Here is a 22,170-nt window from a genome sequence, read left to right on the forward strand (position 1 = left end):
TACAGTAAGACCTTGTTGTTTATCCATTCTATATATAATCCTTGCATCTGCTAACCCCAAATTCCTAGTCCATCCCTCCCCACCGCCTTGGCAAACACAAGTCTGTTCCTTGTGTCTGTGAGTCTGTTTCTGTTTCATAGATAGGTTCACTTGTGTCATATTTTAGATTCCATGTATAAATAATATAATACGGTATTTGTCTTTCTCTTCTTGACTTCACTTAGTATGATAAACTCTAGGTCCATTCATGTTGCTATAAATGGCATTATTTCAGTTTTTTTTTTTTTTTTTTTGGCTGAGTATCCTGTGCTTTTTTATGAAAAAATTTTTAGATAGATGATTTAGCAGAGTGTGCCAGAGACCCATATCTGGTTGAAATTCTGTTTTTTTTCCCAAACTTTTTCCAGTTTTATTGAAATATAATTAACACATACAGCACTGTATAAGTGTATGTGTCCAGCATAATGATTGGACTTACATATCATGAAATGATTATCACAATAAGTCTAGTGAACGTCTATCACCTCGTATAGATGGTTGAGAATTCTGTGAGTTTCCATGCATTTAAAAGACTTATACCTTTAATTCTATACAATTTGTGTATGAAATACACTGAACAACAGCAAAATCACAGCAGTAACAACTTCAGCAGCAGTAGCAAAAACAGCTACAATAATTCATTCTCCTCAGACTACGGGAAGTTCAGAGCCGTCCAATTAACAGGAGAATTTCAAATGAAAATTCATTGGACTGGGTTCTGCGTGTAAAGAACTTGGAAGTCACCACTTTGTCATAACAAGTAAAAAGCTGAAGAGACTGGAAAAGAAACAACTTGTCTAGGATCCTTAAGAGAGGGAACAGAAAGCAAACCTTTGCCCCCAAGACTGGGGAGACAGGCAGTGGGTGATGGCTTACTAGAGCAGAGATCACAAGGGGAAACCTCAGTGGGAACAAGTGCTGGAGCCAATGCTATGGTAGGAAAACCTGAACTGTAACTGAAGAACTGCTGGAGACACAGCGTGGACAACTCTGAGAGTTAAAAACTCCGGGGGCACCCAGTCATAAGGGGTCCCCTACAACTGTGTGAATTTTAAGTCCTGATGCTCAACAGGTTCTCACAGTACATAGGAGAGAAATATACCCTGGTGGGATTTGCCTCTACAAGCTGCACTTGGTTCTCACAATAGGTAACAGAAAAATCCCCTTGTGCATCCAGAGAAGGAGGGGAAAAGAACTGTTTTGAAATACACCAAAACAGTTTGTTCCTACAAAGGCCTGCCCTCAGGAGACACCACTTAACCAGAGCCTAACCTGAAGGCATATTATCATGGCCAACCGACCAGGGGAAGGGAAATCCCCAACTACAGGCAGCTCTAGCCTTGCAACTGCCATTAAGAGCCTAGAACCAGGGAGACAACTTCAGCAGATTTTAAGTTAGACAAGGAAGCAGAAAGACATTCATGGCAGAATGAAGGAAGGGATATCGTGTCTGTGGAGTTTTGCTGGCTTGTCATTCTTGGAAAATGAGAGGGCCTAACTTTCCTACAGAGCTGAGTTGACTTGCCCTTGGGGTGCTCCTCCCAACCACACAGGGACCTTCTTTGCGGCAGGTACCAGGAGAGTTTCCTTCCCAAATCCAGAGGCCATTTCTAGGGTGACTTCAGCTGCCAGAGAAAATGCTGAGTGTGGTAAACCAGGGCCAGGCTGGTCACTTTGAGGGGTGGACAGGCTCAGCAGGTAACACCAAGGAATTACTCTAGGTGGGTTCCTCTGAGATGGCTAAAATTCTCCCTTGGTTCAGAGCCATCCAGAATGGCTCTCCTCTCCCTGAGTAAGAACAGTGTTCCATGGAGAAGAGGGCTAGAAACAGGAACCTTCCCACTGTACGAGAAGTTCCTTACACAGACAGCTCCTTTATGGGCTCTGTTGGCAAACCATACCGTGCACATGAGGGGACTTCCTCTATAACTGGAGTCTCCTGGGATTGAGAAGAGTAAGGCTTTGGGGTATTAAACAACTGAATTTGGGTCATGCCTTTGTGACTCACTTATGTCCTTGAGCAGATAACAATCTCTCTGAGCCACAGTTTCTCAACATGTAAAATGGGGAGTAACAATATTTTATGTTAAAATATTTTATGTTAAACACCAAACACATTGCTTGGCATGAAGGAGGTACTTAAGAGTGGTGTCTATTATTATATAACAAAAGCTTATCTGACTGTATCAGCTCAATTAGATAAATTAAGTAAAATCAATACACACTCCTCTGCCTTCTTAAGAGGAAGGCAATCTGTAAGTGTTTCATTCTCAAAATAAGTCCAAATTGCCAAAGCCACAGCACAATGAATCTGCCTTCCCCAAACCTCTTACATACCTGCCTGGCCATGATGCAGGCTCATTGCCTAGCAGGGCTAATGACAATTTATAATGAATATTTGCCACACTGCCTGGCATGGAGCAGGCACTCAAGAGTGGTGGCTACTATCATCATTATAACAAAACTTTATCCCTGCTCCTGCAAGTGCAAAATCATATCAACTTGTATGGAAAACTAGTAAAATGCACTGCATACTCCTCTACTTTCTTAGAACGAATAAACTGAATACAATTTAAATCCTTTTTGTGACCACCTAGAGGGGTGGGATAGGGAGGGTGGAGGGAGACGCAAGAGGGAGGAGATATGGAGATGTATGTATATGTATAGCTGATTCACTTTGTTATATAGCAGAAACTAACACACCATTGTAAAGCAATTATACTCCAATAAAGATGTTAAATAAATAAATAAATCCTTTCTTGAGGATCTATTGACACTATCATAAAATTATTATTTAGTGCGCTAGCATGAAGACAGTGCCACTGACAGGGCTATAAGATATGTAGGGCCAATATCCCCAAACTAGACATAATCAAACTGTCAGTTCTTTTTGATGTCTAATATCTATATAATTTTATGGTTATTCTCTTTCATTACTTCCCATCAGGTTGTCAACTATCCCTTCTTGCTGGTGTCATTGTGACTGCATTTAGCAACAACCTACCCACTTGCATTTGCATTTGCTGTGTGGTAAAACTAACAACAAATAAAAGCAACAAAAGAAAAACTTAATATACTAGTATGGAAACAAAGAGCCTATAGGGATTAAGTGAGACCTGGTAAATACTGGTCAAGCAATATAAAAAGGGTCTCTGTGGTCATCTGCTCAGTTAATCTGTACTCAAGAGAACAGAAATAAAGCTTGTCAGAATCATGTGTAAACACAGAGCAAACAGATCCTGAGTAAGCATTTAGGAGTGCTTTTCATCCTGTATTAAGTCTTTTCACTTTGTATAACTGTAACTCTATACCCATTAAACTATAATTCCCCATTCCTAGCAACCACCATCCTACTTTCTGTCTCAAAAGGCAGAAAAGGAGTGGAAGATAAAAATAGCAACCAAGAACAATGCAACAAATAAGAAACAGTCACAAATGTAGTAAATATTTATCCAGCTATATCAATAAACACTTTGAATGTCAGTGGTCTGAATGCACCAATTAGCAGACAGAAACTGTCAGAGTGTATCAAAAATCGGGACCCAGCTATATGTTGTCTGCAAGAAATTGACTTTAAATATAAATACAGACACAGATTGAAAGTAAGTGGGTAGAGAAAATATACCATGCTAACATAAGAAACAGGAGTAGCTGTTAATTTCAGACAGAGCAGACTTCAAGGAAAGGTATCAGGGATAAAGAAGGGGATTACATAATAATAAGGGGGTCACTCTCCAAGAAGACATAATACTCCTTAACATGTTTGTGCCTAAAAAAAAAGCAACAAAATATGCGAGGGAAAAACTGATAGAACTGCAAGGAGAAATTGATGAACCCACTACACAGCTGGAGACTTCAACACCCTTCTATCAGAAATGGACAGATACAGCAGGCAGAAAAATAAGTAAGACCATTTATGATAAAAACCCTCTAGAAAGTAGGCATAGAGGGAACTTACCTCAACATAATAAAGGCCATATATGACAAACCCACAGCCAACATCGTCCTCAATGGTGAAAAACTGAAACCATTTCCACTAAGATCAGGAAGAAGACAAGGTTGCCCACTCTCACCACTATTATTCAACACAGTTTTGGAAGTCTTAGCCACAGCAATCAGAAGAAAAAGAAACAAAAGGAATCCAAATTGGAAAAGAAGAAGTAAAGCTGTCATTGTTTGCAGATGACATGATACTATACATAGAGAATCCTAAAGATGCTACCAGAAAACTAATAGAGCTAATCAATGAACTTGGTAAAGGAGCAGTGTACAAAATTAATGCACAGAAATCCCTTGCATTCCTATACACTAATGATGAAAAACCTGAAAGTGAAATTAAGAAAACACTCCCATTTACCACTGCAACAAAAAGAATAAAACACCTAGGAATAAACCTACCTAAGGAGACAAAAGACCTGTATGCAGAAAATTATAAGAGACTGATGAAAGAAATTAAAGATGATACAAATAGATGGAGAGATATACCATGTTCTTGGATTGGAAGAATCACCATTGTGAAAATGACTGTACTACCCAAAGCAATCTACAGATTCAATGCAATCCCTATCAAATTACCAATGGCATTTTTCACAGAATTAGAACAAAAAATTTCACAATTTGTATGGAAACACAAAAGACCCCCAAATAGCCAAAGCAATCTTGAGAAAGAAAAACAGAGCTGGAGGAATCAGGCTCCCAGACTTCAGACTATACTACAATGCTACAGTAATCAAGACAGTATGGTACTGGCACAAAAACGGAAATATAGATCAATGGAACAGGATAGAAAGCCCAGAGGTAAGCCCACACACATATGGTCACCTTATCTTTGATAAAGGAGGCAAGAATATACAATGGAGAAAAGACAGCCTCGTCAACAAGTGGTGCTGGGAAAACTGGACAGCTACATGTGAAAGAATGAAATTAGAACACTCTCTAACACCCTACACAAAAATAAACTCCAAATGGATTAAAGTCCTAAATGTAAGGCCAGACACTATAAAACTCTTAGAGGAAAACATAAGCAGAACTCTTGCAGAACACAGCAAGATCCTTTTTGACCCACCTCCTAGACAAATGGAAATAACAACAAAAATTAAAAAATGGAACCTAATGAAACGTAAAAGCTTTTGCACAGCAAAGGAAACCATAAACAAGATGAAAAGACAACCCTCAGAATGGGAGAAAATATTTGCAAATGAAGCAACTGACAAAGGATTAATCTCCAAAATTTACAAACAGCTCACGCAGCTCAAGATCAAAAAAGCAAACAACCTAATCCAAAAATGGGCCGAAGACCTGAATAGACAGTTCTCCAAGGAAGATATACAGATTGCCAACAAATACATGAAAGAATACTCAACATCATTAATCATTAGAGAAATTCAAATCAAAACTACAGTGAGATATCATCTCACACTGGTCAGAATGGCCATCATCAAAAAATCTACAAACAATAAATGCTGGAGAGGGTGTGGAGAAAAGGGAACACTCTTGCACTGTTGGTGGGAATGTAAATTGATACAGCCACTATGGAGAACAGTATGGAGGTTCCTTAAAAATCTAAAAATAGAACTACCATACGACCCAGCAATCCCACTACTGGGCATATACCCTGAGAAAACCATAATTCAAAAAGAGTCATGTACCACAATGTTCATTGCAGCTCTATTTACAATAGCCAGGATATGGAAGCAACCTAAGTGTCCATCAACAGATGAACGGATAAAGAAGATGTGGCACATATATACAATGGAATATTACTCAGCCATAAAAAGAAACGAAATTGAGTTATTTGTAGTGAGGTGGATGGACCTAGAGTCTGTCATACAGCATGAAGTAAGTCAGAAAGAGAAAAACAAATACCGTATACTAACACATATATATGGAATCTAAAAAAAAAAAAAAAGGTCATGAAGAACCTAGGGGCAAGACAGGAATAAAGACGCAGACCTACTAGAGAAAGGACTTGAGGACACAGGGAGGGGGAAGGGTAAGCTGGAACAAAGTGAGAGAGTGGCATGGACATATATACACTACCAAATGTAAAATAGATAGCTAGTGGGAAGCAGCCACATAGCACAGGGAGATCAGCTCGGTGCTTTGTGACCACCTAGAGGGGTGGGATAGGGAGGGTGGGAGGGAGGGAGACACAAGAAGGAAGAGATAGGGGGATATATGTATATGTATAACTGATTCACTTTGTTATAAAGCAGAAACTAACACACCATTGTAAAGCAATTATACTCCAATAAAGGTGTTAAAAAAATTAAATTAATTAATTTTTTTAAAGATGTTAAAAAATAATCTAATTAAAAAAATAAGAAAAATCAGTAAGGACATAGTTGAACTAGGCAACAACATCATCAACTGTATATAATCAACCTCTATAGACTACTTTCACAATAGCAGAACACACAGTTTTCTCCAGCTCACATGGAATGTTCACCAAGATAGATCACACTCTGGGCCACACAACAAACCTTAACAAATTTAAGAGAAAAGAAATCATACAATCTTTGCTCTCAGACCACAATGGATTTAAACTAAAAATCATTCACAGAAAGCTACTGGTAACAAATGTACCACTCAGGTGGGGGATGTTAATAATGGGGGAGGCTGTGCATGTGTGGGCACAGGAGGTATGTGGGAAATCTCTGTACCTTCCTCCCAATTTTGCTGTGAATCTAAGACTGCACTAAAAACATAAAGTGATTTTTTTAATTGTTTGTACTGTGTAAAGAAGGGGAGAAGCCCAAGCTTTCCATCAGTGATTTATGCAGGTGGATCTATGCAAGATTGGAGGAGGGGAACATCAATGTTTAATTATGCTAGAGATAAAATTGTCTGAAAAATGTTGCATGTACTGTGAGTATGAAAATTATATAAAAATCATATTGAAATAGAACAAAGCAGAAAGTTATTAATATTAAAACTATGAACAATTGAGGTCCAGCTGTGTGTCAAGCACTATGTATATGTTCTCTCTTATACTCTCAACACTTTAATAAGATGGATATCATTATCTTTGTTTTATAGGTGAGGAAATAACAAGAGAATTTGGCTTGACTTGATTGTATTTTCAAGGTGCCATTGAGGCCCTGAGATGCTGGAACATGGTTAATCTGCTGCAACATCAGGTAAGAGGTCTGGTCCTCTGGCCATGATGTTGAGTCAGAGGAGGACATAGGCATGTCTTCCTGCTTCAGGGCTAATGTGATTTGTAGTACTAGGCATGAATTATTTACAGTTCCTGTACCAACATTTGGGAGATTGACAACTTTGCAGCAGGAAAATGTCAGTGCTGCCACTTACGTAAATTGCTAAAAAATAAAACCAAATCAGACCCATAATAAAATTCATAAAATAACAATTTTAAATGCCTCAAAGTTCAAAGAAACAAGATTCTAATAACTTCTTAGAATTAATTATAATAACTTCTTAAGTTGGTATTATGCATTGTTTCACCTTGTCTGAAATTGTGGTTGTTTCAGTAGAGTGTTTTGTTTTGCCAGTGGATGCAGTGGAGGAAAGGGGAAGAGGAAGAGTGCTGGGATTCAGGAGATAAGGTTCTAATTCCTACCTGTAACCCTAAATGATGTGACTTTGAGAAAATCGTTTGGACCTCGATTTCCACATTTGTCAAACAAATCTCTTGGATTGAGAGGTTTTGAAGTTTCTTTCTAATTCTGACATTCTACAAATTTGCTGTAAACTTCATGCTATCTTTAACAGTATCTTTATTTAACACCAAGATACTCACTATTTGGCTTCCTCCATTTGCCCTGGAAGGTACCATGTCTACTGAAAAAACAGCTGAAGGGGTCAACATGAAGGAGTAAGGAAAGTCATTCTATTTAAGTGATGCAGTTAGAAAAGGCTCCTCCCACCACCAGCTGCTCAATATGAGGAGGGGAGGATTTTAAAAACAGATAGGAGGAAGAGGGGGACAGATACCTTGCCCTTGTATCCCTGACACTAAAGGATGTAATAGTGCCCTCTGAGAGGGGAGAGAAAGCTTGCTGCCTGGACTGGCAGCACGATATTTTTCTCTTTGTCATGAAAATGGATCTACAACTGACTCCTAGTCCTTGCATGGATGCCACGCTTTCTCCAAGTTGTCAGCAGATGCTTTGTAATGGGTCTGCTTGGTGAGTTCACCTATAGCCTAAAGCATGTATCTAATCGAGCCTGAAAAAGAAAGAAGAAATGAATAAGACCAATTTCCTAAGAGTGATTATGGTCTCTTAGGGAGGTAAGACTCACACAAATGAAATAATTAACCAACAAGGACCCACTGTATAGCACAGGGAACTATCCTCAATATTTTATAATAACCTATAAGGGAAAAATCTGAAAAAAAAAAGAAAAAAAATATATATATATGTATAATTGAATCACTTTGCTGTACACCTGAAACTAACACAACATTGTAAATCAACTATACTTCAATTTAAAAATAAATAAATAAAAATAAAGAACAATAAAAGAGAATAAGCATTGTTTTCCTATTGCTGCCATAGCAAATTATCACTACTTTAGTGGCGTAAAACAATACAAATTTATTAACTTACACTTCTGTGGCTAGAAGTCCCACGTCCAACATGGCTCTCACTGTTCTAAAATCTTGGCAGGCTTGTGTCCGTTCTGGAAGTTCTAGAGGAGAATCCATTTCCTTCCCGTTTCCTGTTTCTAGTGGCCACCCGTGTTCCTTGGCTCATGACCCCTTCCTCCATTTTCAGAACCAGTAATGGCGACTTGAGTCCTTCTCACATCGCCTCACTCCAACCTCTGCTTCGCTCTTCTACTTGGAAGGAGCCTTGTGATTTTATTGGGCTCACCTGGATAATCCAGGCTAGTCTCCCCATCTGAAAGTCCTCAATTTAATCGCATCTTTAAAGTCTCTTTTGCCGTGTAAAGTAGCAAATTTGCATTTCCAAGGATTAGGATGTGGATGTCTGGGGGCGGGGGTCCTTACTGTACCTACCATAATAAGTAAATGTTGGGCTGACTGGCAAGGACAGTGAATGCTGGGGCTTGGAGAAAGAGGCTGTCGTGGGCTGGAGCACTGAGGAAGTCGCCCAGAGCAGGTGGGCCAGAGCCAGAAAGTGGCTAAATAGAGGGGAAGTAACAGAGTGCCTGAAAAGAGAGTGCATCTAGTGGGGTGTGGGGCAGGCGGTGAGGAGACCACTCTTTATATCAGGTGCCATCCTCTGTCCCTCTTCTTGAGAATGGTGCCTCCCTGAATCTACGACCTGTATGGCTGGCTGCATTGAAATCTCAAGTATCAGATGTTCCTCTCTAGCAACTTCCAGTTTGTGTTCTTCAATATTCCTGTTCATATGTGCTACAGAGCAAGGGGGGCTATTGAGTGAACTGTTGTCACATTTGGTGAAACTCCAGTAGAGGTGGGAAACGGACTGCTTTGCATCACATAACTCCAGGCCTTGACAGGTTATTGGTTAGGATGCAGTTAAATCCTGAAGTTGGTGCTTGGACTTTGAGCCCCATCCCTTACCTTAGATACTTCTACTAGATCCCTTTGACAATAACCAAACAACAAGGCTTTTAATTAAGTGAGGATTGTATTAAAGCCCACCTGAAAAAACCCACTTTATTTTTTTAACCTGTATCCAGTATTTAATGATGCATGCAGGTTGGGCAGGCAATAGGGAATTGTTAACACATGGAAGGTGCACGTGAGCCCCGGGACTTTTCACTGCTCGAACTTGGAGAAACTTTCTAATGTGTCTGTGCTCCCAAGAGACATGTGATCATTATTTAGGCGTCAGGCTTCTGGAGCTTTGATGTATGATTCCCTGATCCCTTGGTGGGACTGCCATCTGCCATTAGAGCCTAGAACCAAGGACACAACATCAGTGGATTTTTAGGTTAGGCAAGGAATGAGAAAGGCATTTATGGCAGAAAGAAGGAATGGGATATCGTGTCCGTGGGGTTTTCCTGGCCTCTCATTCTTGGAAAATAAAGGGCCTAGCTTATTTTCCTGTAGCACGGAGGTGACTTGACCTGGAAGGCTGCTTTTAATCTTTTTTAATCTCTTAATCATTTATGGGAAAGTATCATATAATAAACCTCATAGAAAAATCTCAATTAATTTCCCAAGTCAAAAGTTAATAGATACTACTTTCTCAAACCTCAGTGCAAAACCTGGAACTGAATAAGTGAAGCATAGTTTTAAAAGTTATTCTAAATTTTAAAATACTCTTTTATATAACTTTTGAGTCACAGTGAAAATCAAAACAAAAACTATAGACTATTTTAAATATGCAATCTTTATATCTTGTAAACATGTCAGTGGTTACATATGAACTCAGAGAACGAAATCCGAGCATTACATAGTTTCATTATTTACTTATTAACTCAACAAATATTTATTGAGCACCTATCATGTTCTATGGAATTTTCTAAGTTCCAGGGATACAGCCAAGGATACATGTAACTTCCCTCATAGAGTTACATGCTGGTGGAAGGACATAGACAAAAAAAGAAAAAATAATAAATATATAATATTTTAGATAGTGGTAAGCTCTATGAATAAAAAATTAAGCTGAATAATCAGGTGATAGAGAGTAATCTGAGAAGGAATGTACTTTTGTATATGGTGGTCAGGAAAGTCTTCTCTGAGGTGGTTCATCAGAGTTCTAAAGGAAGGGAGAGAATCAGGCATGCAGACTTTTGGGGAACAGCATTTTAAGCAAAAAAATAATTAAAAATAAATAAGTGCAAAGACCCTGAGGAAGCTGGCAGTGAAACAAGCGATGGGTTATTTTGCAAGAGAGCAGAGACATGATATGGCTCAGAACATGTAGTATCTCAGACCCAGAGGGAACCAGAGAGTTGACTACAAACACAAAAGAGAAGAAGACTTAACTCCTCATTTAGTAAATATTTACTGAATGCTGCCTTGTGCCAGGCATACTGTTCAGTGTGTAGGGGATTCAGCAATGAACTAAATAGCCATATTCCTATCTATGTGGAACTTAACATTGTTTACATAGGATGGGATACACATGATAAATTAACTAAAATATGTGCTATGATAGTAGGTAGTAAGTAGCAAAGAGGTAAAAAGAAAAAAGCAAAGAAGGGTTAGGGTGGGTTGGCAGGTGAGGGACAGTATCAGAAAGGTCAGCCAGGGTAGGTGATATTTGAATAAATATCTGGAGGAGATGGGGCCATGGGATAAGAGCATTCTGCAGAGAGGTACCAGCAGGTGCAAACACTTGAGGGGGTGGGTGCTGGTGGATACAGAATGAGGGGTAGTAAGAAGGCCAGTGTGAGGTGGTGAGAGGAGAGGAAGGGAAGATGAACTTGGACCTTGTAAGCTATTGCAATGCCCCAGGTGTTTACTCTGTGATATGGGGACTCAGTGGAGTATTCTGTACCTAAGGGAGATATGGTCTGATCTACCTTTGCAACTAAGGTTGGGCTACTGTGTTGAGTACAGACTGAATGGAAGCAAGGGTCATAATTCTGTGTGCTTCTGAGGAAATAATAAAGTCAGTGAGTAGAAGGGGATGACTTTTCCAATTAAAGAATCCCACTTAACTGACTGTCCACCAGTAAAACTGGCTGCCCAGTAACCTTGGAAGTTATAGTCAGCAGTTGGTCACCAGCATTTCCAACAGATGCCAAGGATGTTGATGCTGTGAAATTCCTGTATCGAATAAGCCTTTACATCCTATGATATCCCAGATTCCTTCTAATACTAAGCATCTCCGATTCTACAGCATGTATCACCTCAATCTCCCCCAGTTAGAGTATAAGCTCCATGAATGCAGGGGGTTTTGTCTGTCCTGTTCATTGCTCTGGTCCTGGAGCTCAAATAGGGTCAAGCATATAGCAGACACTCAATGATTATTTGTTAAATATAGGAATGTCTCTGTTAAACTTATTGCAGGACCTGAGCAACGCACTTTTCTTCTCTGCACAACAGAGAGTAAAAAGTTGGATTAGATGGCATCTGATTATCTTTCCAGGTCTGCCAGTGTGTGATCCCCTTTCAAACTGTGAGCCGTTGTTCTAACGGGCTTTGCAGGCTCTGGGGTGTATGAAGGGGTGCTGTTGGGAGGAAAGGCAGGGATGGGTAAGGGCAAACCTGAGTCAAGGAGAAGAGAACAGATAACTTCTGGGGCTGGGGACCAGGGCACTCTCTGAAAATAAATGTGAATGTCTCTTTGAGATGCACAGGGTTCTAATTCCAGTAAAGGTGTTTCACTAGACACTGAGGATACAAGATACTGAGGGCCCACCCCAAACATGGTATCATTGCCTCATTTGAGCCAGCCTGATCAACAAAGTGTCACAGATCCCTGACGTTCTCATGGGAAAAACAGCATAAATAGCAGCAACACTCCTTTTAAGTGTATTGAAAATACATTTTTTATCTTGGTGAAGTGCACAAATGAGAACATTTCTTTAAAGAGAGAGTTCCATTGAGGCTCAGCATTACTAGGCATCTCCAGACACCCACAAGGCAGCGATTTCATGTACCCCTGAGGTTTAGCAGAGCAGCCAACAGGTTGGCTGACAGGGTCCAGATTTGCTACCAGATAAGCCAGTGAGATATGTGTCATATTTATTGAATACAGAATCAAATATATTGATAAAAAAGATGCACAGTAGGTAGCTGCATTGATTTTATTCTGCATTTAGTTTATTTCAAACAAAAAAAAAAGAGTGGTTTCAATGTCAAGAAGCATGCATACATGGGTGTCTTCCAGGCTATTTTTTTTGTAAGTTGCTTTCATTGCAAATTAAAAGAAGTAGAGTTCAGCTTCATAGGGACCTAGGAGAAAAAAAAGTAACAGCTATTACTTACTAGTTAAGAGGCTCTTGTCATGTATTATCCCAATTACTTTTTACATTGATGATACTATTGTTGCCTTCAAGTTAGATGTGGAAGCTGAGGCTCAGAGAGGGTCTAGCCCATGTCGTATAATTAGTAGAGGACAGACACAGGATTTGAACCCAAGTCTATACTCTGAATTCAGATGTATATGACACTGTAGGGTATGCTCCAAAAGGATAGGGTAATTACCTTTCAAACTCAAATGCTAGGATAATCACAGTTATAACCCAGGGAACTGTGTTTTAAATAAATAGGATCTATATTTCCTGGAGGATCTCAGTGGCACAGGGAGAAACTGGAAAAACAGAGAGAAATGAATCCAAGTTCTAGGGGTTTCAGCTGTTGGGACTCTATGTTCTTTCTCCAGACACTGGTGTGGGTGCCTTCCCCTGTGGATTTTTCACCCATATGAACCCACAGAGGGTTAGAGTGTGGACTGCACCCCTGCAATACCCAGTCATTTATCCTCCCACCTGAGAGTACAAAGGGCAGTCACCTTCTTCCTAGAATCATTTCGCTGCTCAGATCCAAAAGTTCCTGCGACGCCCACCAAAGATTTTGAAGCCCATCTTGGTGGGCAACAAGTTGCTCTTCACCATGCTCCCAGATCTGCTCAGCAAGCCTGCCAGCCGATGGGTCATGCACGTTGCAGTGTTGCAGGCTCTCTTCTGGGCAGTGATGCTGATTTGCAGGATGGAGAAAAAGAAAAGGCCTGTTAGTGAGAGCTTGAGTGCAGGTGCTGCCCCACAGGATCATCATGGAAAATTACTGCTCTCAGAAGCACCAATAAACCTTAAGTATTTCTGCTAGAAACGGTCATCACAGCAGAAAATCATAGGCCATTAGGGAAAATGCCACAATCACTCCCCATACACATTTCCAGGGGTGTCAGAAAACCCAAAGGTGGCTCTGGGATATGCCTTCCTGGGCATGAAGGAGGGAGCGGATGCCCTGTGCTGGGTGGGGCAGGGAGCCTCACCTGGAGCCCTCTGTCTTCTGCTCCTTCTGCAGCTCACGGGCCCTCATCTGCTCATAGTCGTTCACCATTGCAGCCAGTAGGAGGCGCAATTCCTCCTCATTGAGTGTAGCAGGATCAAAACGACTATCAAAAGCCGACCTGGGGAGGGGAAGCAAGCCCAATACAGGCTTTGAGCCCCTGACTACTCCTTCCCCAGGATAAGCAGCCAGGTTTCCTGGTTTCTGCAACTTCCCCTGAGGATGTGGCTGCCCCAACTCTCAATGGACAGGGCATGAGGCCAGTGTCCATCCAAAAATGCTGCTTCACCAGGATTTAGGCTCTGGTGTGACCTAAAAGAAATGGTTTGCTCCAAGTGGATCATATAGGCTTGTGAAAGCTGATGGTTAGATTTTCAGGAATTTTATGAGCTTAGTATTAAATACAGCCATTATTAAAAATTAAATGATAATGTTAGTTTGAATCTGAAAATCATTTCACTTTAATGTAATTTGAGTGAGGGTGAGAAATTAGATGTATAGGTAACATCAGATTTAATAACAAATTTATTGGCAAAGTAGTTAGCAGATAGGATGCAATCTATTTCTCAAATTGTGGTTAAATTAGTAAATAGGTTTGCTGAAGATACAAATATTTGGTAAAAAGCAATGTTATATGAAATTTACAATAACGAGTACTGTATATCTTATGTATGTTTGTACACTGTGTGCTACACATCTTTGTCTCATAAACAGTTTATGATAAGCTTATATACACGTTTACATTCATACATTACCACCCCTCACACACAACCCCACCAAGAGCCAGATTCAGCACAGCACAACTGAGAACATAGAATTTTATGATCCAGGGACAGATGGAGGTGGGAGCGCTCCTGGCAGGGCTGTCTCACCTGAATGGTGCTGAGTGGAGCATGCCTGCCTGGTACAAGACCAGGATGCTGAGGACCAGGAAGGGGGGGAACTTCCAGAAGCCCATGATGACTCTCTGCAAGGGAAGAATAACATCAGCACTTGGAGCAATAAATAACACATTCAATGAGCCCACAGACCCAGGCTCTGCTCCTGCCTCTGCCCCTAACTCCCTGGCCTCCTGGTTTCATGCTAGTCATGTCACTCCGATTCACCATCGTTTCCTGCTCAGCCAAGTGGACTGCTGGAAGATCCAGTAAGGCTGCAGCATGCTTGGTTTAGCAAAGAAACCTAGTGGGACAACTGGGTGAGGAGGTCTTGGTCCATAGCCCCCACCCCATCACTCCACTCACTCTCACATACAACGTGTTGGCCAGGACTCCTGGAGGACAGAGTCCGAGTACCTGTCACCACAGCTCTTCCCACTGTGCAACCCAGAGCTGTCCTCCTGGTGCCGGGCTTTTGCACATACATGGAGGGGGGAGGGGATTACCGAGGACAAATTTCTGCAGTTGGAATCCCTGAGAAACTGAAGAACCACATTCTACTGCTCAGCTGCTCCACACTTTGGTAAAGAGTACCCTGTAAGAATCAAGCTGGAAGGGTCTCAAATTGGGACCCAGGACTTAAACTGGGAAAAAAGTTCCCAGAACCCACAACGGGGGCTTGCGTTTAATGGCTGCCTGCCCCTCAGTCACTGCACCTATTTGCCACCCGCTTGCACTGGCCCAGGTTCCGAAGCATTTCCCGCAGTCCGCTGGGCACAAGACGTGATCCGTGAGAGCACCATCTGTACAAAACTCTTTCTGCGTCCAGATCTGCTTGCAGTGCCAGGGGAGCTCCAGCATCCCAAACTGACCTAAGCACGTGTGCTGCGGGAAAGGAAACTGGAGCCGGCCGCAGCGCTGGGAGAGTGAAGCAGGGAGTGCGTGAACTGAGACCATCCAGTGTTACCTGTGGAAGGAGCCTGGGATGCATTGCAGTGATGCAGGCTGTGTGAAATGACCTAGACAGAAGTGGACAGAGCCTTTGAGACTGGAAGAGAGCAGCTAAGAAAAAGTAATGGAGAGAGAGAAGGAAGAGAGGGGAGAGAGAGAAAAACAGAATCCCAGCTAAGCAGGAATCTCCGGGCTTACCTGGCAGCAGGAACCAGGTGGCTTGGAGCAGAGGAGGGAGCAGTGGCGGTAGCTTTGGCTTCAGGCGATGGCACTGTGGCAGAAGTGGCAGTGACACTCGAGCTGGGCAGTGCGCCTGATGCCTCCCAACACCAGCAGCTGCTCTTATTCCTGCTGCTCTGGGTCTGGGGTGGTCCAGGAGCTCTGGGCAACCAATGAGGGGAAGGATCTGAGCCCCAGAAGGATTGTGTCATCACTTGCGTCCAGAACCTGGAGCATCCAGAAGGACCACCCCACTTGTATTTGCATTGAGGTCATTGATGGCGGGGGCGGGAGGGGGACGTGGGGGGGGTTGGTGAGGCCCAACGAAAAACACACAAAAAGTGAGTAGGAATTTGAGGACAGGTTGACGTCATGGTTAACTTCAGCTGTTCGGTTTCGCGGGTTTTGAACACGCACGTGTCCCACTCCATCCCCACCTGTGCGATCTTGTCGGGCAGAGTCCAGCATTACAAGGAACCCTGTCTCCCCTAGGTCTGACCGCAGACCTCCGTGCAAGTGCAGCTTCGAGGGTTAATGCACAGTAGAGTTGATGATTCTGTGCCCAAGGAGGGGGTCTGATTCAGGCAGCTGGAATCACGCACAGGAGGGCAGGGCTTGTGGGTATCAGACACAGGGGATCAAGAACTTTGTCACACTGGAACTCTGTTGCAGCTGTGCCTTTTCCAGGTGGAAACATCGTGGGCTAGCTAGTAACTTCTAGTGCCTCAGTATACTTATCTTTGAAATGGGGGTCATATTCTCATCTTGAAGGAATGTTATCAGTAGTAAGTATGTACCTGTTCTCTGCCCAGGTGGGGATCCAGAAGTGCTTACCAGGGAAGTTCATAGGGGATTCCGTGGGATCGCAATCCATCTTCCCAATCAGCACCCTGTGCAGCTGCCTGGAGTCATGCTGGTTGGTCCATCATGTGGGTTAAGGAGGGGCTGGATGCCCTACTGGGCCAGAGCAGGGAAGTGCAAGGCTAAAAGCTTCCAAGCGGACCTCTAGCCCCACGCCTCCTCCCCCGCCATTCATCACCTAAAGTTCAGCCTCCTTCTCCAACCATTTGCCCAGCTGCCCCTTGCTTCCGGCTGCTGTTTGCCAAGATGTTCCAGTGACCTGTGATTCCAGCCCTGCACCCACGTCTACTGCAATTCAGTCCTCTGCTAGAAAGCCCGCCAAGCTTGATGGTGCTAAAGAGTCCAGCGGAGTGCAATCCTCGCTCTCACTTCAGTCATACTCTTACACACACACAAACTCAGTACGTTCTCCACACATGTGCGCACTCCCAAAGCACAGGCGCTCACAAAATGACACTGGCGCTCGGGGGCCTGCAGGCGATGCTCACAGTCCCACCCTAAGTATGCTCAGAGCGGCATGGTTAGGACCTGCGTCCACGAAACCTGCACCGACTCTCAGTAAGTGTGCTCTGTAAAGCCCGATTACCCAGCACCTCGACCCTCCTACACCCTGCCCAGCACGTTTCTGGATCTCTCTGTCGGAGCTCCTGCTCTAAGCCTTCCAGGAAGGTCTGAGGTGCTGACTTGCTGTCCTCAGCAGATAGAATGCAGAAAACGAAGCTTCTCACTGTCCGCAGTATCGCTGGGTCTGAGCACATAGCGCAAGATCCAAGCAGCCTGTACAGACCCTCCAGCGCGGCAAGCACTGCGGCGGCATCGCGGGGCGGTGGAATAAAACACGAATCCCAGGTAGCTGGTTTTCTCAGGCGGAACCGAAACTAGCCGAAACGAGCCACGAGTGACCCGAGCCACAGGTCCACGCCCCAGACCTCAGTGTCAAGAAGCTTCAGTGTTTTGTTCGACACGGCGGCTGCCTCGCGGCACATCTCTTTCCCTTGCAGGTTGGTGGTCTCGGGCTCAGGACACCTAACTTCCAAGAGGCCCTTATTCCAATTTTCTGCTTCTTAACCGCAGCGGTGGCACTGTTACAAGGGAATAAAACCTTGGGGCAGGGGAACTGGATATCTGAAACTGGCTCTTCTCAGGCAGGGCGGTGGGGGATCCGGGGAATGGAATAACCGGTTGGAAGCGCGCAAGTGCGCTTGGGCGCAGAGCCGGGAAAGGCAAGATGTGCAAGGGAAAGATTCAGGATGGCGGATCGCGGGTTCAGTGCACCTTGGAGTCTGGAGGCAGAAATCGGGGGCTGAGACCCAGACCGGGGTTAGGAACTCAGCAGCAAGACTAAATTGGCGAACGCGGCAAGGCAGATACTGTGCGGCATGTAAATTGGGCTCTGCCACTTAAGAGTGTTGTAGGCGAGGCTTTAAAACTCAGGTGCAAAACACTTTTGCCGACATGACTTCCAAGACCTGAGGTTTCTGACGTATCAATCTTCTGAAATCATTTGTAAGTACGTGTGCCGGGGAATTGCCTTTTCCTATTGAGAGAACCATTGCTTTCACCAGTGCAATGGTGATGACAAAATGGTTAAGAAAGGACTACTTTAGAAGCCGAATTTGTAACCATGTCACTTTATGGACTCAGAACTCTACCCCTGGCTGCCACGTGTGCCTTCAACCTTTAAAGCCTACATTCATTCCCCCTTCTGAAATCTTTGGTGGCTACAAGGGGCTAGCGGTGTGAGGCAGGATACAGGGTGTGTACCCAGAGGGTGCTAAACGTAGCCTCCAGCAATTTCCGCTTTTCTTGAAAAGTCAGTCTCTCAAGATAGGGAGGGACTGACATGAACTCATCCATCAAGTCCTCTGAATTTCTAATGAGTCCTGGTGCTGAGCTGGGGGCAAGGTAAAAAAAAAAAATCTTTGGCACTTAGCAGCATGTGTTGCACACCAGGTGGCACTCACCCAATGTTTGTTAAATAATGGAAAATAATTTACTGTGGCAGATTTACCAGCCAGTCTCACCGCTGTTATAGGACTCTAATCTAATCCCAGCCAGCAGAGAATCCGGACCTAGCTAGGTAGCGCAGCTTTTCAATAGGATTTCGAAATTGTGAGCTCAAACATTTGAAACACTCCTCTCATGTTATTTGACACGCAGAGTTGGTTACCCCATGGAAGTTTCCAGGAACAAGACAGGGAAAGGAAGGTTAACCCTAGGGTTCTTTCAGAAGTCTAGAGTCTCCTAGTGTGAGATACAAAACCATTCTCCTCTGAGCCCGTCCCTGATTTACCAAGTGAATTCAAAGTTTAGACCTTACCATGTGCACCTTGCTTATGTTGCATCCAGCCCTACCTGAGACTTCTTTTAACTGAAGCACTTAACAGAAATTGAACTTGAGAAATTCGCCAAGGAAAATACTGATTTAAAAATAGTTACCTGATTATTTGGCACTTGATCGTACAGTCTTATTTCATTACCTTTTTTTTTAAATAAATTTATTTATTTATTTTTGGTTGCATTGGGTCTTCGTTGCTGCGCGTGGGCTTTCTCTAGTTGTGGCGAGTGGGGCTACTCTTCCTTGCCGTGCACGGGCTTCTAATTGCAGTGGCTTCTGTTGTTGCAGAGCACGGGCTCTAGGCACACAGACTTCAGTAGTTGTTGTACGCGGGCTCAGTAGTTGTGGCTCGTGGGCTCTAGAGTGCAGGCTCAGTAGTGTGGCGCATGGTCTTAGTTGCTCCACGGCGTGTGGGATCTTCCCGGACCAGGGCTTGAACCTGTGTCCCCTGCATTGGCAGGCGTATTCTTAGCCACTGCGCCACCAGGGAAGTCCCTCATAACTTTTCAACCTGGAAATCAGGTTTTAAAGTTTAAAATGTTTAAAAGGTGGAAACAATCTAGTTTGGAAAAAACATTTTTTACAACATTCTGACAAACTCTAACTGCAGTGTTTATTTCCATACTTTTAGCTTAGATTCCTGTGCTTTGTTTCAAAACTTTTTTCAGTTGAGGTATAGTTGATTTACAATGCTGTGTTCATTTATTCTGTGCAGCAGTGATTCAGTTTTATATATATATATATATATGTGTGTATATATATATATATATATATATATATGTACATATTCTTTTAAATTTTCTTTTCCATTACGGTTTATCTCAGGTAATTGAATAATCTATAGGTCCATCCATGTGACTGCAAATGGCATTATTTCATTCTTTTTTATAGGTGAGTAATTTTCCACTATATATACATCTTTTTAAAAAATTTATTTTAATTGAAGTATAGTTGATTTACAATGTTGTGTTAATTTCTACTGTATAGCACAGTTATTCAGTTATACATATTAATACATTCTTTGTCATATTCTTTTCTGTTATTGGTTTATCACAGGATATTGAATATAGTTCCATGTGCTATACAGTAGGACCTTGTTGTTTATCCATTCTGTATATAATAGTTTGTATCTACTAATCCCAAACTCCCAATCCATCCCATCCCCACTCCACCTCCCCCTTGGCAACCACAAGTCTGTTCTCTTTGTCTGTGAGTCTGTTTCTGTTTCATAGATAGGTTCACTTGTGTCATATTTTAGATTCCACGTATAAGTGATATCATATGGTATTTGTCTTTCTCTTTTTAACTTACTTCACTTAGTATGATAACCTCTAGGTCCATCCATGTTGCTATGAGTAGCATTATTTCGTTGTTTTTTCAGCTGAGTATCTTGTGCTTTTTTATTGAAAAGTTTTTAGACGATGATTTATCAGAGTGTGCCAGAGACCCGTATCTGGTTGAAATTCTGGGGTTTTTTTCAAATTTTTTCCAGTTTTATTGAAATGTAATTAACATACAGCTCTGTTGAAGTGTATGGTGTCCAGCATAATGATTTGACTTACATGTCATGAAATGATTATCACAATAATTTTAGTGAACATCTGTCACCTCATATACATTGGTTGAGAATTCTGTGAGTTTCCATGCATTTAAAAGTGTTACACCTAAAGGCTTACTCCTTTAATTCTGTACAATTTGTGTATCAAATAGACTCAACAACAGCAAAATCACAACAGTAACAACCTCAGCAGCAGTAGCAACAGCAGCTACAATAATTCATTCTTCTCAGACTAGGGGAAGTTCAGAGCCGTCCAATTAACAGAATTTCAAATGAAAATTCATTGGACTGGGTTCTGCGTGTAAAGAACTTGGAAGTCACCACTTTGTCATAACAAGTAAAAAGCTGAAGAGACTGGAAAAGAAACAACTTGTCTAGGATCCTTAAGAGAGGGAACAGAAAGCAAACCTTTGCCCCCAAGACTGGGGAGACAGGCAGTGGGTGATGGCTTACTGGAGCAGAGATCACAAGGGGAAACCTCAGTGGGAACAAGTGCTGGAGCCAATGCTATGGTAGGAAAACCTGAACTGTAACTGAAGAACTGCTGGAGACACAGCGTGGACAACTCTGAGAGTTAAAAACTCCGGGGGCACCCAGTCATAAGGGGTCCCCTACAACTGTGTGAATTTTAAGTCCTGGTGCTCAACAGGTTCTCACAGTACATAGGAGAGAAATATACCCTGGTGGGATTTGCCTCTACAAGCTGCACTTGGTTCTCACAATAGGTAACAGAAAAATCCCCTGTGCATCCAGAGAAGGAGGGGAAAAGAACTGTTTTGAAATACACCAAAACAGTTTGTTCCTACAAAGGCCTGCCCTCAGGAGACACCACTTAACCAGAGCCTAACCTGAAGGCATATTATCATGGCCAACCGACCAGGGGAAGGGAAATCCCCAACTACAGGCAGCTCTAACCTTGCAACTGCCATTAAGAGCCTAGAACCAGGGAGACAACTTCAGTAGATTTTAAGTTAGACAAGGAAGCAGAAAGACATTCATGGCAGAATGAAGGAAGGGATATCGTGTCTGTGGAGTTTTCCTGGCTTGTCATTCTTGGAAAATGAGAGGGCCTAACTTTCCTACAGAGCTGAGTTGACTTGCCCTTGGGGTGCTCTTCCCAACCACACAGGAAACTTCCTTGTAGCAGGTACCAGGAGAGTTTCCTTCCCAAATCCAGAGGCCATTTCTAGGGTGACTTCAGCTGCCAGGGAAAATGCTTAGTGTGGTAAACCAGGGCCAGGCTGGTCACTCTGAGGGGTGGACAGGCTCAGCAGGTAACACCAAGGAATTACTCTGGGTGGGTTCCTCTGAGATGACTAAAATTCTCCCTTGGTTCAGAGCCATCCAGAATGGCTCTCCTCTCCCTGAGTAAGAATAGTGTTCCATGGAGAAGAGGGCTAGAAACAGGAACCTTCCCACTGTACGAGAAGTTCCTTACACAGACAGCTCCTTTATGGGC

At 42.7% G+C, this 22,170-nt stretch overlaps 1 protein-coding gene and 1 long non-coding RNA gene across 3 annotated transcripts in view; both read right to left on the reverse strand.

Moving 5' to 3' along the window:
• The window catches only part of LOC309605651, a 923,254-nt gene that overhangs the window by 847,243 nt on the left and 53,841 nt on the right, over positions 1-22,170 (reverse strand). The gene's annotated exons all lie outside the window — the stretch shown is intronic.
• Positions 9,356-16,638, reverse strand: LOC309605599 (calcitonin receptor-stimulating peptide 1). Of its 2 annotated transcripts, none has more exons than XM_082341693.1 (4): positions 15,934-16,638; positions 14,779-14,873; positions 13,890-14,027; positions 9,356-13,591 (listed from the first exon to the last, which is right to left on the reverse strand). In XM_082341693.1, the coding sequence occupies exons 2-4, from the start codon at positions 14,862-14,864 to the stop codon at positions 13,432-13,434; spliced, it is 384 nt and encodes a 127-aa protein (XP_082197819.1). In that variant the 5' UTR covers positions 14,865-14,873; positions 15,934-16,638; the 3' UTR covers positions 9,356-13,431. The 2 variants fall into 2 exon arrangements, with proteins under 2 accessions (XP_082197819.1, XP_082197820.1); XM_082341694.1 differs by lacking the exon at positions 15,934-16,638 and having other exon boundaries at positions 9,356-12,847; positions 13,407-13,591; positions 14,779-15,134.

The sequence above is a fragment of the Balaenoptera borealis genome, assembly GCF_965194805.1.
Source record: "Balaenoptera borealis genome assembly, chromosome: 11".
NCBI classification, from domain to species: Eukaryota; Metazoa; Chordata; class Mammalia; order Artiodactyla; family Balaenopteridae; genus Balaenoptera; species Balaenoptera borealis.

Excerpts from the sequence above, each read along its gene's own strand:
- LOC309605599 (XM_082341693.1), bottom strand. The coding sequence starts at position 14,864 with ATGGGCTTCTGGAAGTTCCCCCCCTTCCTGGTCCTCAGCATCCTGGTC. Across the intron at positions 14,028-14,778 it reads CTCCACTCAGCACCATTCAG|GTCGGCTTTTGATAGTCGTT; the intron begins GTGAGACAGCCC and ends TCCCCTCCCCAG. Across the intron at positions 13,592-13,889 it reads CAGAAGACAGAGGGCTCCAG|CATCACTGCCCAGAAGAGAG; the intron begins GTGAGGCTCCCT and ends CCTGCAAATCAG.